Genomic DNA, 13,708 nt, shown 5'->3' on the forward strand with positions numbered 1-13,708 from the left:
TTGCAATCCTCCTACCTCGTGATGGAGCTGCGGAAAATAGTACAACCGAGCTACCCCGATCGGGTTAGGTAAGTTAGTTAGCTATGGGCGAGGGCTGATAAGATATCGTCATATGACAGCGCACGCAGTCCGTCGAACGGTTCGCTTTGCGGAGGTCGAATGCGTGTCTAATCCCCGGCGCGTCGAAGCTCATTCAGAGGAAGAGGCATGGATGATGATTCCATTGTCCCGGATATGAAGCATGGCAGAGGATGTAGCACCAAGTACGCAATTCCCGTTCCTACCTTTTGAATGGATAGCTAATGAACGGTAGACAAGGAGCAGCCCCTCCGGGGCGTTATTCTGTGCTGTACCTCCATCCTTCCAGAGACACGGGTAAGAGGCACGATCAATCCGAAGGATTACCTCTGCCTGAGCTAGCTAACATTTTATTTCTAATGTTAAAAGTCGCAATTGGCCGCAATCGCAGGGCAGATGGGCGCTGTTCACATGTTTGACCTTACCTCCGACGTTACCCATCTGATTGTCGGCGAGACGAATACTCCAAAATACAAATATGTGGCTAAAGAGCGGAGTGATGTCAAAGTCCTGAGGCCAGAGTGGATCGAGGCAGTTCGGTCATCATGGCTGTTGGGCGGAGATACCGACCTCCATGCTCTGGAAGAAGAATATAAATTACCAACGTTTACAGGACTATCCATATGTCTCACTGGATTTGAGGACCGTAAGTATGGCTGGTGTTGTTTGGAAAACTCATTCAGTTAACAGTTTTGCAGTGAATTTTAGGAATCACTTACAGCGAACGATTGCGAAGAACGGCGGGGAATTTCGGCGAGATTTGACAAAGAGTGTTACCCATCTCATTGCACGTTCTGCAGAAGGGCAAAAGTATAAATTCGGGGTACTATGGAACATCAAAATAGTAGGGTTGAGGTGGCTCGAGGATAGTTTAGAGCGAGGAATGGTCCTTGACGAGAGTCTCTACGACCCATTAGTCCCCGAGGAAGAACAAGGCATTGGTGCATGGAATCGAACGGCTCCAATCCAGGTGGAAAAGCGACAAAATGTTGCGGAAGTTGCATTTCAGCGTCCTCGAAAACTTCGGCGGGTTACAAGTGTAAAACTTGGTGACCAAAACGAAGGAATATGGACAGAAATTATGGGAAACAATTCCGCCGGCGGCAACGAACAGGGCGTTTACGATGGTTCGGCTGATGCAACACCAAAGCCCAGGGCAAGTGCTATAATCCAAGAGACTAAGTCCTTCGCAAGCGAAACAACCCTCCCTGAACGAAGAAATAGCGTAGTCCAGGACGCACTAGCGCCACGATTCCAGCCTGCAGAGAAGGCGCGCGGAATTTGGTATGGAGCCCAGTTCTTTATATCTGGGTTTACCACGAAGCAGGTGGGCCTCCTGTCAGAATCTTTTGCGTATCAATGGGGTCCTTCATATTGACTGATTTCAAGACCCAACTGTTACGAAATCACCTCATATCAAGGGATGCCGAAATTGTCTCTTCTATCGATGACCTCTCTATAGGCGACGGAGGGCCAGACCCCAAGCAATATATACTTGTGCCTTACAATTTACCTCAGTCCGATATCCCATCTACCGCCGACTCCGAGAGTGAAGTCCATGTTGTTACGGATATGTGGATTGAAAAGTGCATTCACAGCAACACGTTTGTGCCTCCTGAAGCGCATACTACAAGCACTCCGGTGCCTCGGTTTCCAATCCCAGGTTGGTCTCTCTGCTGTTAATTTGCACTATATAATTGCTAACTTGTCAAATTAGCATTTCAAAGTTTAAGAGTTTGTTCTACAGGATTTACGGGAATTGATCTCTTGCACGTATCTAAACTTGTTACGCTACTAGGTAGGTTGACTCAGTAATATTCCGCCCCCAGGCAACTAATGGTGAGTAGGGGCGACGTATGATGAATATTTCACCCAAAAAGCATCAGTTCTGATATGCAACACGACAAAACCGAATAGCGAGAAGCTGAGGCATGCCCAGCAATGGAATATTCCAGCTGTACTCGCCGACTGGCTTTGGATCTCTGTTCAAACAGGGGAGATGAAAGCCTTCGAACCATACTTAATATCCGGCCGGGACCCTTACAGCGCTGGGGGACAGACCAACGAGACCAGGAGCTTGGGAGGGAGCCGGCAAACAGAACCAAAAAAGCTGCAAGGTCCTTCAGGTCAGCAGCCGGAAAGCCGAAAGCAAGATGAAGGGAGTTCCAAAGAGGAGCCCATTTTAACCCATGACGCGAGCCTCGAACCTGGTTCCCACGGCTCCCCGGCAAAAAAAATGCCATCGCCTCCGCCTACTTTAGCACTCCCAAAAACTGACAGCAGTGAAGACAAACCCGCAACCTCTTCCAGATCTTTGGACGTGGCTATCAGCGAACTCCTTCGGCAAACACGAAGTCGTGCTAAGCAATCGGCTGAGAAAAGCGCTCATACTCAGCGACGTAGACGATTGTTTGGTCGCGCAAATTCCAATTCATCACTGCTAGGCAATAAGGAGCGAATTTCCCGTGCCTCCTCTATTGACACTTTGAATGAAGACGGTTACGGCAGCGTCGTCGACGGTTTTAATAGTCCTTCTGTAAAGGGACATAGCAAAGCGCCGAGTTTTACGTCCCTTGCGCAACCAACAGCTGCACTAAAGGGTAATTCAGATCCAACCGAAGCACAACAATTATTGGAAAGTAGATTGAACCTGCTCCGCAACGGGCTTGGGCAGTATGATGCTGAGAGATATGAGTTCGAGGAAGAAGAGACGCCGCCGATGACGCAGTTGGGGTACGAAGCTCCTGACGCTGTGGCGATGAGGGAGAAGATAACCCGGAGAGCGAGAGAAATGAATGGTGCTGAGGAAAATACGGATGATATGCAGGAAGGAAAGAATAAAAATGACAACGGTGGTCGATTAGTTCTCGGCCAACTGAAAGATAGCGAGACATTAGCCATTTGGGGAGGTGGGAGACGCACGAGGTCTAAGAGGACGTCCAATGGAGATGAAGTTTGAGGTTTAAGACCAGCTACAATAGAGCTTAGAATTAGATCCTGCGACTCTCTTAACCGGTGTTGTAGGCTGGGGCTGGCGTTCATTTCATTTTGGATAACCTAAATACGGAGTTGATCGTTGTGTTGGTATGTTGAGAACGGACTCTCTATATCATAGTTCCAGACCTAACCAAATCTAGTTTGACTGTTGACTTGATACTCTCTCTGGCTTCTTAGCCTAGATATATGCACAGCTCTGTCGGGGCTTATTCTTTTTTTCTTTTTTTCTTTCTTTCTTTTTTTAAATCTCCAATTGGAAAATGCAATTAAGACGAATCAACAAGAAGCAGAAGATGGGCTCAAAGTCCACCATCCACTCGTCCTTTTCAGCTTTTATATTCTTTACAGAAAATTGGTGTTGTAAAGATAATGGACAGAAAGGTCCGCCGCATTGCGCCCTTTTCACCGAATTATTTTGCCTTAATTGAAAAGGGAGATGATGCAGAGGACAGTAGTGAAAGGCGGGTATGTGCCGGGGTATGCATGCGTTTCAAAACAAAGACATAAAACAAAACCCACAAGGAAAAAAGGACCAGAGTATATTACACACAACACAAAAGGCTGAGGCAGAGAAAGAAGACCAAATATGAGGAGAGTTGCCTAGCGTGATGTTGGGGAACAGGCGAAGCTGGCAAAAAAGGAAAATATGTAAATCTTACACCAGGAAGTGGGTTAAAAAGAAGATGGTTATGCTCCTGGGATAGTTGCTTCAAGATCGATCGCCTCAACTGCTCTCCTGTTGTCATTGCTCTCACGGAACAAGTTTGCGAAATACTTTCTCGCAACTTCGCTCTCATGCTTCACCTTTCCAACCTCGGCTTTGCGTTTAGCGAGATCTTCGGCAGCAACCTGGAGGGCAGTTTGCAATCTCGTAGCGGGCATTCGGAGTACGCGGCCAACTTCAGTAGAAATACGTACTGCATTGGAATGGACGTAGTCGATTTCGGCGAGAGTGGTGGAAATTTTGCGAGATAGGCGGGAAGGTAGAGACCTAGGGATCTGCGACACGATGTAGGCGGCTGTCAAGATGGCTATAAAGAGTCAGCACGGAAGCTCGAGAAATTATGCTCCTTATTAAACTTACCGGCTCCAAGAACGCTGGGAATTATCATCTTTCGGACATTATTTGGCCCTAAAATTCTAACCGCACCAAATATGCCGTCCATCCATCCAAAGCTGCCAAGGGCCCTGCTTCCAAGGATACCAACGACAGTCATGGCCATGCCGGTTCCAGCAACCTTTTCTTGGCGTTCCCAAAGGCCTGAAAGGTCAACGAAATCCCATAATTCAATCTCAGTATCTGCTTGTCTAGCAAGGGAGTGTCTCTGCTGCCTGAACATCACTTCAGAGCGGAAGGCAAGATTAGGGAATTTGTCTTCCCCAACGTGTAGCAGGCCAAGGCTATGGATCATATTGACGCCTTGGACAGATTTGGTCCTCGCATAGTCCTCACATCGACTCACACAGGCAGATATCTGTTCCAGCATAGCTGATTTGACATCTTCGGCGTACTGGAAAACAGCAAGGAGTCCCGGATACTCCACTCCCAAGTCGCTTTCCGCAACCTTGGATATTGTTGAGGAGAGGGTCGACCGCGTGTGGTTGTAGACATCATCACAGGCATCGTCTATAGATTTATCTAGTTGTTCTCCGATCTCAGTCCTTCGTTTGTTAGCTTCCTCATAAGCGGGCACCAGTTCGTCGAGCTCCTTTGACATGCGATCAAGTTCCGATGCCGCCACATCGCGGTTAACAGAAGCAAGTGTATATAAATCATTAAAAATATTCAAGAGGTACGTCCTGGCAGGTGCAAGTTTAGAGCGAGATCGTTTTTCGAGGACAAAGCGGCGCAGTGCACCCTCCAGATTCTCAAAGTCTTGAATCTTCTCTTTCTCTTTCTCTTTGCCTTTGCCCTTATCGTCGTCGTCTGTATCGACCGCTCGGGCTTTGCCCGTCGAATCGCCGTCATCGTCACCGCCGTCACCGCCATCACCGCCATCACCATCGCCGCCAAATCCACTGCCAGCAGCTGCAACCGGTACAGCATTGCTAGAAACGAAGTGCACAAGTTCAGCAGACTCCTTGAAAGTTCGCGGACTCAGCTTTTGGACTTGGCCTAATATCATGCGTTGACAGCGTGTTCGATCCCGAATGTTGTCAAATCCATTGACAACAATGAATATGTAAGCTTTTTCATGAGCAGCATTCGTAATAAATTCTCTTGCAGAGAGCGTGAAGTGGTTAGCAGCAGACACAACGAAAACGACAACATCGATTTCCTCCTGTCGCGCAAAGACTGCTGTCGTTTTCACGGAGTCTGAATTCAATCCAGGGGCATCGATAAGGGCGATGTCAACAACCCCATTATTGAGTAATGATTCATCAATGCTCCGAGTGTCCTTGACGTACACTTTGCATTGCATGTATTTGGTGTTGTCAACGACAAGATTCTCGAGATCTGCGAGCGAGTAGACATCGTAAGTGCTTTCGTCATTGCGATTGTATTGCGTATCTTTATGAATCGCATGGACTTCCTCAATACCGCTATTTTCTCTTGCGTCAACAACTTCGCAGAAAATACTGGTACATGGTTGCTGGTCTTCTGGCAGGATCTTACGACGTAATAGCGCATTGCAAAAGGTAGACTTTCCGGCGTTAAGATCACCGGTCACTAGAACTTTGCTCGAAGTGTCGTCAATTCTGTCACGTAGGGAGAGGAGGTGCTTGATGCTCTGGCTAACTTTCCCATCCAACAATGACGCGATGGAATTTTTCTCGAGTGAATGTACCAATTCCGCCTGTGACAAGGTGCCTAGCTTAAGGTCCAGTTTTAGAATAGAAAACTCCCGAGCAATCTGCTGCGTAAACAATCTAGGTTCTTGCTGGGGTCTTCTTTCCGCCGCGTGGCTCGACTCCGCATCCGAGACACTGGTGATTGAGGTAGCTGCCCGTCGTAACGGATCTGGCCTCGAGCTTGAGGACTCAGAAAGTAGCTCGCTGTTCTCATTATAGGATCTAACCGAGGTAAAGTTGGGTCTATTCGGCGGGACTTGGTTAGAGGACACCGAAGGGTAATGTGCAGGCCATTGGCGATTCATCTCCTGAAGCTCTTTTAAAAGGTCGAGGGCTCTGGTTATGTATCTGCCGAGTTGAGTTCGATTCGCATTGCTAGAAACAGTCAGCAACCGAAACACAAAGTACGCGATGCGCATAGCTTACTATTGAAGTTGATGGACGTGGTTTGCAAGGACTAGTCTTTCATGTTGCGCTACACGAACGTTAGGCTAATTTATCTGAGAATTTCAACACAGTACTGGGAGGGAGACGCAAACCAGCTAGGCTCGAGTGTCCAGGTAGAATAGGTGTATGCGTAGGAGTCGGCCGGTCCTCCATCAAGCCTGCGTGCCATGCCGTGTTTGACTCGTCAACTGTACCTCCCACAGCGCTGCCATAACCAGAATCTCGATCCAGCGAGGCTATCAAGGATGCTGCACTCTCCGACGTCGATCCAGACCCTACGACCATGTAATCCGGCGCATGATGAGGGACGGCGGGCGGGGAGCGTCTCGCATTCTGTCTCGAGGATCCCTCCCCAGCACTGTCGCCGGGGAAATACTCCTGGCTCATGGCTGTAATAGTAAATCGGAAATTGTCAAAGGGGATGGATAGGGATGCGCATCAAGGGAACAAGCGCAGGCGGCGGGTTTTTTCCTTTGAGTTCTAGAGGTCCAACGGAATCACGAGAAAATCGACATCACAGTCCCTTTTTCCGGTGTCGGGCGATTGGCCGGTGAGGCAATCCCGTTATCTCGGCCCGGATGTTCGTTTCCCCGGCACGTGGGGTGAGCGCGGATGAGGTAATCAGACTGCCATCGTCATCTACAAGATGCGGACTTCCCACCCGGTCAAACGGACGGCGCGACGACAGTCCAGGCAGCATGGTTTCGAGAGATTAAGCGGTTTTACAGATAGAGAAGAGACCCGATTTCAATTCCCTATGTACTTTTCATTCTAATCGTCTTCTTTCTAGACCTTTCAAAGATGAATGTATGCGAGGATCAGGCTCCCCCAACCGCTTGTACACAGCGCTGACCAGAACTGCCAGATTGTCGAATGGGCTTTTGGCAAACGCCTGACGCCGGCTGAGCGTTTGCGGAAGCATCAGAGAGCATTGGAAAAGACGCAGAGAGAGTTAGACAGGGAACGAATTAAATTGGAAAACCAGGAGAAGAAACTGGTCCAAGATATTAAAAAGAACGCCAAAAATGGGCAGATCGGAGCGTGCAAGATTCAAGCGAAAGATCTAGTCAGGACAAGGCGGTATGGATGGGCTTCACAACTTATATTACGGCGATATTTTGGCTGATATGTCGCTTTTCTGCAGGTATATTCAGAAGTTTTATTCGATGAGAACCCAGTTGCAGGCGATTTCTCTTCGAATACAGGTAAGAACCTCGGAAAGCCCTAGGAGTTGGCGTTCATAGCACTAAACTTTAGGTGATATAGACCGTCAGGAGTAATGAACAGATGATGCAGTCAATGAGAGGTGCTACGATTCTCCTGGGAAGCATGAACAGGCAAATGAATTTGCCCGCATTGCAGAGAATCGTCATGGAATTTGAACGAGAAAATGAAATCATGGATCAACGGCAGGAGATGATGGACGACGCAATTGATGAAGCGACTGGCCTTGACGATGAAGAAGAAGGCGAAGAGATCGTAAAAGAAGTGCTAGACGAAATCGGAGTTGACCTTGGCCAAGCAGTAAGTCCTAATTGGCTTTTTCAACATTTTCGGCACTCACTAACACCTTTACGCAGCTCGGTGAGACACCAACTGGCCTGCAAACGACTGGAATACAAGAAGGCCGTATTGCTCAAGCTGTTGGCGGTGGCGGCACTGCTGAAGATGATGACTTGCAAGCCAGGTTGGATAGTCTTCGAAGATGATGTCAGCTCCAAAGACTTAGCTTTTTTATATTGTCGTGCTTCTTTGGTGTGCAGCGGCGGCGTTTAGGAGTCATTGGAGAAGTGATAATTTTTCTATGCAGGCGAGGTAATGGGCTTGATATTTAGAGCATTCCCGGGCTACAGCTATGCTCACAGATTCAATCTGCGAGCTAGGCCTTGAGGTTCCTGCATTGGAGCTATGCGCAATGTTCCTGATCGTGAAATAGATCAAATGGGAAAACCCACTTCGATTATACCTAATTCCCGAATTTCGATTCAAACGCCTAGACACTGTCAGATTTCGTATACTAATTACAAGACTGGTCTCAAGTCAGCCAATGCTTCGTTTATCCTAGCTTGGATTCTGCAGGATGGCTGGATAGGTTGGGCTGGTGAGGCTGCACTTATTTTATTTCATGAGAACTTAAAAGTACAGGGTCACAGAACAGGTTACCTGAGAAATAGTACAAAATTATATTATGCCCAGTGCCAGAAATCTGTATTCCTAAGGGTTTTCAACCGTGTTCTGAAACAAACATTGACCAGCAGCTTCTCCAGTCAAAACTGCGTTTAGCTGCAAGCAAGGACTACACTAGTTAGTGGTGTGTCCAATCAAGAATCCAGACTGTAGTCAACGATGCGCTGCTCTTTTGTTCTAGCGAATTGTCAGTAGACACCTATATGGGTGAATCAAAATCCCTTGTCTGAGTTATATTACCTGCTCTGTGAGGGATTGTTGCCTGAGAGTACGGCTCTGTTGATAACTAAACAAGCAACCCAATTGCGTTTAGCCGCAGGTTTTGTCCTGCGTCTCATTCACGGCGTTTTCTTGCCCTCTTTTTCCATTTTCCATGCCTTCAAGGTCATATGTCTTCCCCAGTAGTTATCCCAGCTTCCGACAGAGAACCGAGTCTCCAGTGATTTATTTTTAGATCTTCCTGCAGACTCATCTCAACCACCTGAGTGTCATCCCTGTTTCGCGTCTCAACATCCAACTACGTAGATAACTGGCTTTCCAGTCGGGTTGTAGGGATACAGCCCGCAACTGTTCTCTCAGGTATGTGTCCTTTTCACGGTTCTATGCATTTCTTCCCGCAAACAAGTGCCGACGGGCAGCCGGGATTCGTGCGAACGTGGACCGGGAAGCCTCCCTCCCAACGTCATATTTGCCCGCGCAGATAGCCACCGGCCGCCGTCAACTTTGTCAGCTTCGGCAACGTGACTAATAGTTTGTTCGAGCCGGTAGCTAACAGCGTTCAATTATAGTTTCCGCGATCCATTCCAAGCTCGTTTTGAGCCTTGTTGCTTGCGAGCCTTGTTTGGGTGCAATTTTCGGGAACGAAGGATTCAAACTGGCAGGAAGCAAGCGACTCAGTTTTTCAGGTCAGGGCGGGTTGCTGAACAGAATGTTCGGTGGCTCATCGAGCCCTAATAAAGACAAGAATACCTCAATTGCGTCTCCTTCTACGATTACTTCTACCACCCGGGCCCGCGTTACCGAATCTCCTCCCGCTCGCGAGGGCAAGGGCTCGTCCAGCGACATCCTCAAGCGATCAAACGACAAACGGGACCAGAACGGGGATAAAAAGCGGCGGGGTAGTTCCGTGAGCAGGGCTGCAGCGTTTTTCGCAAACGCAAAGAACTCATTGCATATCTCAGGCCTGCGCGAGCCACATAAGTCGCCTCAAGTCGCGCAGACGCCGCTGCAGATCCTAGGCAAGATGGATCCAGCCTTGGTTGTTCCCCAGGGATCATTGAATAATTCAGCGGGAGAGTCGTTGCCCACTCCTCGTTCCTCCTTTCGCGTCGGAGTCACAGAAGACAAGAATAAGAAATGCCGGCGAACTATGGAAGATACCCATGCATACCTTTACAATTTCCTAGGGACACCACTTTCAATAAACCAGGGTGAATCTTCGCCGCAGAGTAGCCAGCCCAAGGAACCTGGAGGACCGGAATCTGGCGACTCGACACCTATAATTGAGACAGATAATGGATACTTCGCCATCTTCGACGGCCACGCAGGAACATTTGCTGCTGAGTGGTGTGGAAAGAAGCTACATCTTATTTTAGAGGAGACTATCAGAAGAAATCCCACTATACCGGTGCCGATTCTCCTTGATCAGACTTTCACCCTCGTTGACCAGCAGTTAGAACAGTTGCCTTTGAAGAACAGCGGCTGTACTGCTGTTATTGCAGTTCTTCGATGGGAAGACAGAGCCCCAAACTCTACGATTTCTACTCCAGACGCGGTGAACAACAAGATACAAAATCCTGAACCAAAAGGAGACAGGGGAGAGACGCTACAAATTCCAGGCAATTCGACCACGGAAACGCCTTCGGCTAGAGACTCAAGAACTATGTCTGCTTCTAAACCTGAAAATCCTACTGTTCGCCAACGAGTATTATATACTGCCAATGTTGGTGACGCAAGAATTATTCTATGTCGGAATGGAAAGGCACTACGGTTATCCTACGATCATAAAGGCAGTGATGAGAATGAAGGAATGCGAATTACCAATGCGGGTGGTTTGATATTAAACAACCGTGTAAATGGCGTTCTTGCGGTTACCCGAGCGCTAGGGGACTCGTATATGAAGGATCTTGTTACAGGCCACCCGTTCACAACAGAGACTGTCATTCAACCAGAGGCCGATGAATTCCTAATATTGGCTTGCGATGGCGTAAGTTCCTCGGAATAGTGGTTTTATCGAGTTGCTGATGCTAACTCCCTCCATCAGCTCTGGGATGTGTGCACAGATCAGGAAGCTGTTGATTTGATCCGCAACGCCCACGATCCTCAAGAAGCGTCCAAAATCCTTGTAGATCATGCCCTCTCCCAATTCAGCACGGATAACTTGTCCTGCATGGTTGTGCGCTTTGACTCAAAGGCTCACGCGGATGGAGTTAACATCAAATCGGCCGGCGAGAGTGAAGTCTTGAATAAGACTAGCGTTAGCGAAACCGACAAGATCGTGGCTCAAGCCAAGAGGGAATCGCATCGAAATTCTGCGTCAAATCTTGATCCTGCCATAACAGAAGCCGATAGCAGCAGGGAAGTTGAGGTTGCTGCGGCGAAACTTGATGAGGAACCAGGGCCGGAACTATCCCTCCCAGAAAAGCCGAAGAATGACGTGGATGCTATGTCGTCGACCGCTCCGAGTGAACTCACGTCAGCCCCTAATAAAGGGAGTCCTCCAAAGGTCAAATAGCGCCAGTGGTTCTCTTGGGTGAGAAATAAACTACGGAGAGCGTGCTTATTTTTCTAAGACGGCGGCGGAATACAATATCTCAACGTGCGCCCTCTTTCATACGTCTCCTGCGGTTCTCCCCATGAAATGAGAGGTACTCCTAGTGAGTCCCTGTCTCTGCAACGGGCGCCATCTTCCGCTTACCGGTATGCGGCGTCACAGCACTGCGCTGGACCTTCTCGCTGGTGTCTAACGTCTTCCATGGATGCAGCCACCATTTGCGTTCCTCGAATGCTGTATGAATTTTCTTTCCCTTGATCCCCTACTTCCCACCTTGTGATGACCCCCTTTCCCCTCATATCTCGATCCACCTTTTGTTTGAGTTTGCGTCTTCGTGCATGCCTACAGACTTCTGTTTTCTTGTTTGCTTTTTCTGAATTCTATGCGATGCGCTACGGAGAGATGCGTTACGCATTTCCACCTTTGTTCGATTACCGTCTCTTTTCTTTTCTATCTGATTGCTTCGTTGGTTTAGCATTGGCTGGGATGCAAATCGGTACCTTGGCTGGGATCTACTTTTTCGATGGCGACTGATACCATGTATCCTTTGATACCATGTTAGTAGATGTTAAATACTGGGACCACGGACGTAGAGAATGAATTATGAAATACGATCTTATGGACCGAGCTTGTCTCAAAATCTGTGTTTTCGCATTTCTGGAAGCCATTTACGTGTTAGATTGAGCGAGTCTAAGTGGTAACATAAACAACACCAAAAAAAAATAAAATAAAAAAAAACCTCCATTCTAATTCCGAGTATACATACAAAATCTGATATACAATACACTGGTAAGCGAGAAGAATCGCAGCGAGCATATCTGCGGTTTCAAGGAGTGTTCGTGACATTGAGAGATAATTCAGAATGGGTTCCGGTTATCGGGACGCCGCTCATCTCAATATGGGGTAGAGGCGGGCAAGTTCATGAGGAGAATATCAAAGGAGATTGTGATACCAGAGTTAGTACACCAGACCAACCGAGGCCGATCAGCTCCAGAACTTTAGGCGGCTGAGGCCCTTCTTGGCCGGCTCTTCTGTCTTGCCCTGCTCAGTAGACTGGCTTTCAGCCGTTGCGCCGGATTCGGCGGCGGTGGATTGAATCTCCGCTACAGCTTCAACATCCCGGGCTTTCAACTTGGATCCCATGATGTGCTCCCTTACTGGCTCCAACTCACCGTGGCGCACCGATTCAGGCCAATTCTCCGCAAATTGCGCGTCCTGAAGGTCTGTCCATAGAATCTTGACCTCTCCATCGGCGACCTTGTGGTCTGCTAATTCGTCGCCCTCATCGATCTTAGCCTGGATACCCTTCTTCGATAATGCTCGTTCTAACGCGGCGACACGCTCTCGCACTTTCTCTTCGACGGCCTTCTCTCTTACCCGGGCGTGAAATAATCTCTTTCTTGCCTTGTGGCTGAGACTCTTCTTTTTCTCTTTGTCGGACATCTTCTCGTATACCTTTCCTTCTTCTTCCAATTCCTTTATCTTTTGTTCCTGCATGGCCAGCACTGTGGCTACATCAGCGACACTCGTGGCTTTTTGGTCCATAAGCACCCGCGCACGGTCCTTCTTCATCATTATCTGTCCTATTCTCGGTTTCCAGATTTCATCCCATTTCTTCGCTTCAAGCGGATCCCGCGGCCGCTTGCGAGAAAGTGTCTCTTCGGTGTTGGTGATGGACTCCTCCTCAGGAGCAAGTTGGCGCTGAACGGCGAATTCCCGAAGCATCTTATAAGCTGATAGGCCAAGGGATGAGGAAGGGAAATGGAGGGAGAAGTAGGGTATCCACATGTCTTTGCGGAGAGTTGCGGGAACGGTCTTTTTGCCGTGGTATATCAGTTGAGACAATACATTTTGGCGCTATCAACGAAAATCAGTCAGATCCAAACAGTCCTAGAGAAAGCATCTGTTTTGTTACATCCGGAAACAACTTACCTCTAGTGTCCGCGAAAGCGAATAGATGACCTGGTTCGTCCGTAGGTTGTTATAGGCAAAGATATTCTTCCCATGCGTAACATGTTGCAGCGCCTTCCTCAATCTTATAGATTCCTGCTCGCGGTAATGTTTGGCGGCCTTGGAATTGGGAAATCGGACTTTTCCTTGAATCGGTTTGCCATTTGAGGGCGGGTATCGCACTGCTCGTGAAGTCGCAAGCGTCGTCGGGTCTAGCAATTGGATCGTCTTTGGTGCCTTTGTGGCCGCAGCGGCGGCTGTGGTAGCCATTGTGCAAGGAGAGAGGCAGCTATGATGTGAAAAAAGATTGTTCCCAATTGAAGTCGTCTGCGCTTATAACATTGTTCTGAGCAAGCACGTCCTCTGGCTTCGATGCGGTGGTGGTGGTGGGCTTAAGTGGAAGAACGAGGGATGGTTGAGAGTTGCAGCTTGAAGATTTTAACTTTTGCAGGCCCAGTTCTCGCGCTGCTGGAATTAGTTACC

The 13,708-nt window shown here is 48.4% G+C and overlaps 5 protein-coding genes across 5 annotated transcripts; 3 read left to right on the plus strand and 2 right to left on the minus strand.

Moving 5' to 3' along the window:
• The first annotated feature begins 155 nt into the window (after positions 1-155).
• CIMG_12339 (ATP-dependent DNA helicase PIF1) lies at positions 156-3,234 on the plus strand. The gene is made up of 7 exons (XM_012358344.1): positions 156-263; positions 314-375; positions 448-724; positions 777-1,405; positions 1,468-1,741; positions 1,796-1,876; positions 1,926-3,234. Exons 1-7 carry the CDS (start codon positions 242-244, stop codon positions 3,035-3,037), a joined length of 2,457 nt encoding a protein of 818 aa, XP_012213767.1. The 5' UTR covers positions 156-241; the 3' UTR covers positions 3,038-3,234.
• Positions 3,235-3,274: 40 nt separating this feature from the next.
• CIMG_09371 (transmembrane GTPase Fzo1) lies at positions 3,275-6,828 on the minus strand. Its single transcript, XM_001239749.2, has 4 exons — positions 6,408-6,828; positions 6,295-6,343; positions 4,160-6,243; positions 3,275-4,106 (listed from the first exon to the last, which is right to left on the minus strand). The coding sequence occupies exons 1-4, from the start codon at positions 6,700-6,702 to the stop codon at positions 3,763-3,765; spliced, it is 2,772 nt and encodes a 923-aa protein (XP_001239750.1). The 5' UTR covers positions 6,703-6,828; the 3' UTR covers positions 3,275-3,762.
• Positions 6,829-6,985: 157 nt separating this feature from the next.
• On the plus strand, positions 6,986-8,247 carry CIMG_09372 (SNF7 family protein). The gene is made up of 5 exons (XM_001239750.2): positions 6,986-7,122; positions 7,181-7,395; positions 7,460-7,520; positions 7,582-7,839; positions 7,896-8,247. The coding sequence occupies exons 1-5, from the start codon at positions 7,117-7,119 to the stop codon at positions 8,022-8,024; spliced, it is 669 nt and encodes a 222-aa protein (XP_001239751.1). The 5' UTR covers positions 6,986-7,116; the 3' UTR covers positions 8,025-8,247.
• Positions 8,248-9,058: 811 nt separating this feature from the next.
• Positions 9,059-11,902, plus strand: CIMG_09373 (protein phosphatase 2C). The gene is made up of 3 exons (XM_001239751.2): positions 9,059-9,081; positions 9,291-10,708; positions 10,766-11,902. Exons 2-3 carry the CDS (start codon positions 9,431-9,433, stop codon positions 11,234-11,236), a joined length of 1,749 nt encoding a protein of 582 aa, XP_001239752.2. The 5' UTR covers positions 9,059-9,081; positions 9,291-9,430; the 3' UTR covers positions 11,237-11,902.
• Positions 11,903-11,997: 95 nt separating this feature from the next.
• CIMG_09374 (uncharacterized protein) lies at positions 11,998-13,603 on the minus strand. The gene is made up of 2 exons (XM_001239752.2): positions 13,208-13,603; positions 11,998-13,132 (listed from the first exon to the last, which is right to left on the minus strand). The coding sequence occupies exons 1-2, from the start codon at positions 13,493-13,495 to the stop codon at positions 12,260-12,262; spliced, it is 1,161 nt and encodes a 386-aa protein (XP_001239753.1). The 5' UTR covers positions 13,496-13,603; the 3' UTR covers positions 11,998-12,259.
• Positions 13,604-13,708: the final 105 nt, after the last annotated feature.

Source organism: Coccidioides immitis (assembly GCF_000149335.2).
Source record: "Coccidioides immitis RS genomic scaffold supercont3.5, whole genome shotgun sequence".
NCBI lineage: Eukaryota > Fungi > Ascomycota > Eurotiomycetes > Onygenales > Onygenaceae > Coccidioides > Coccidioides immitis.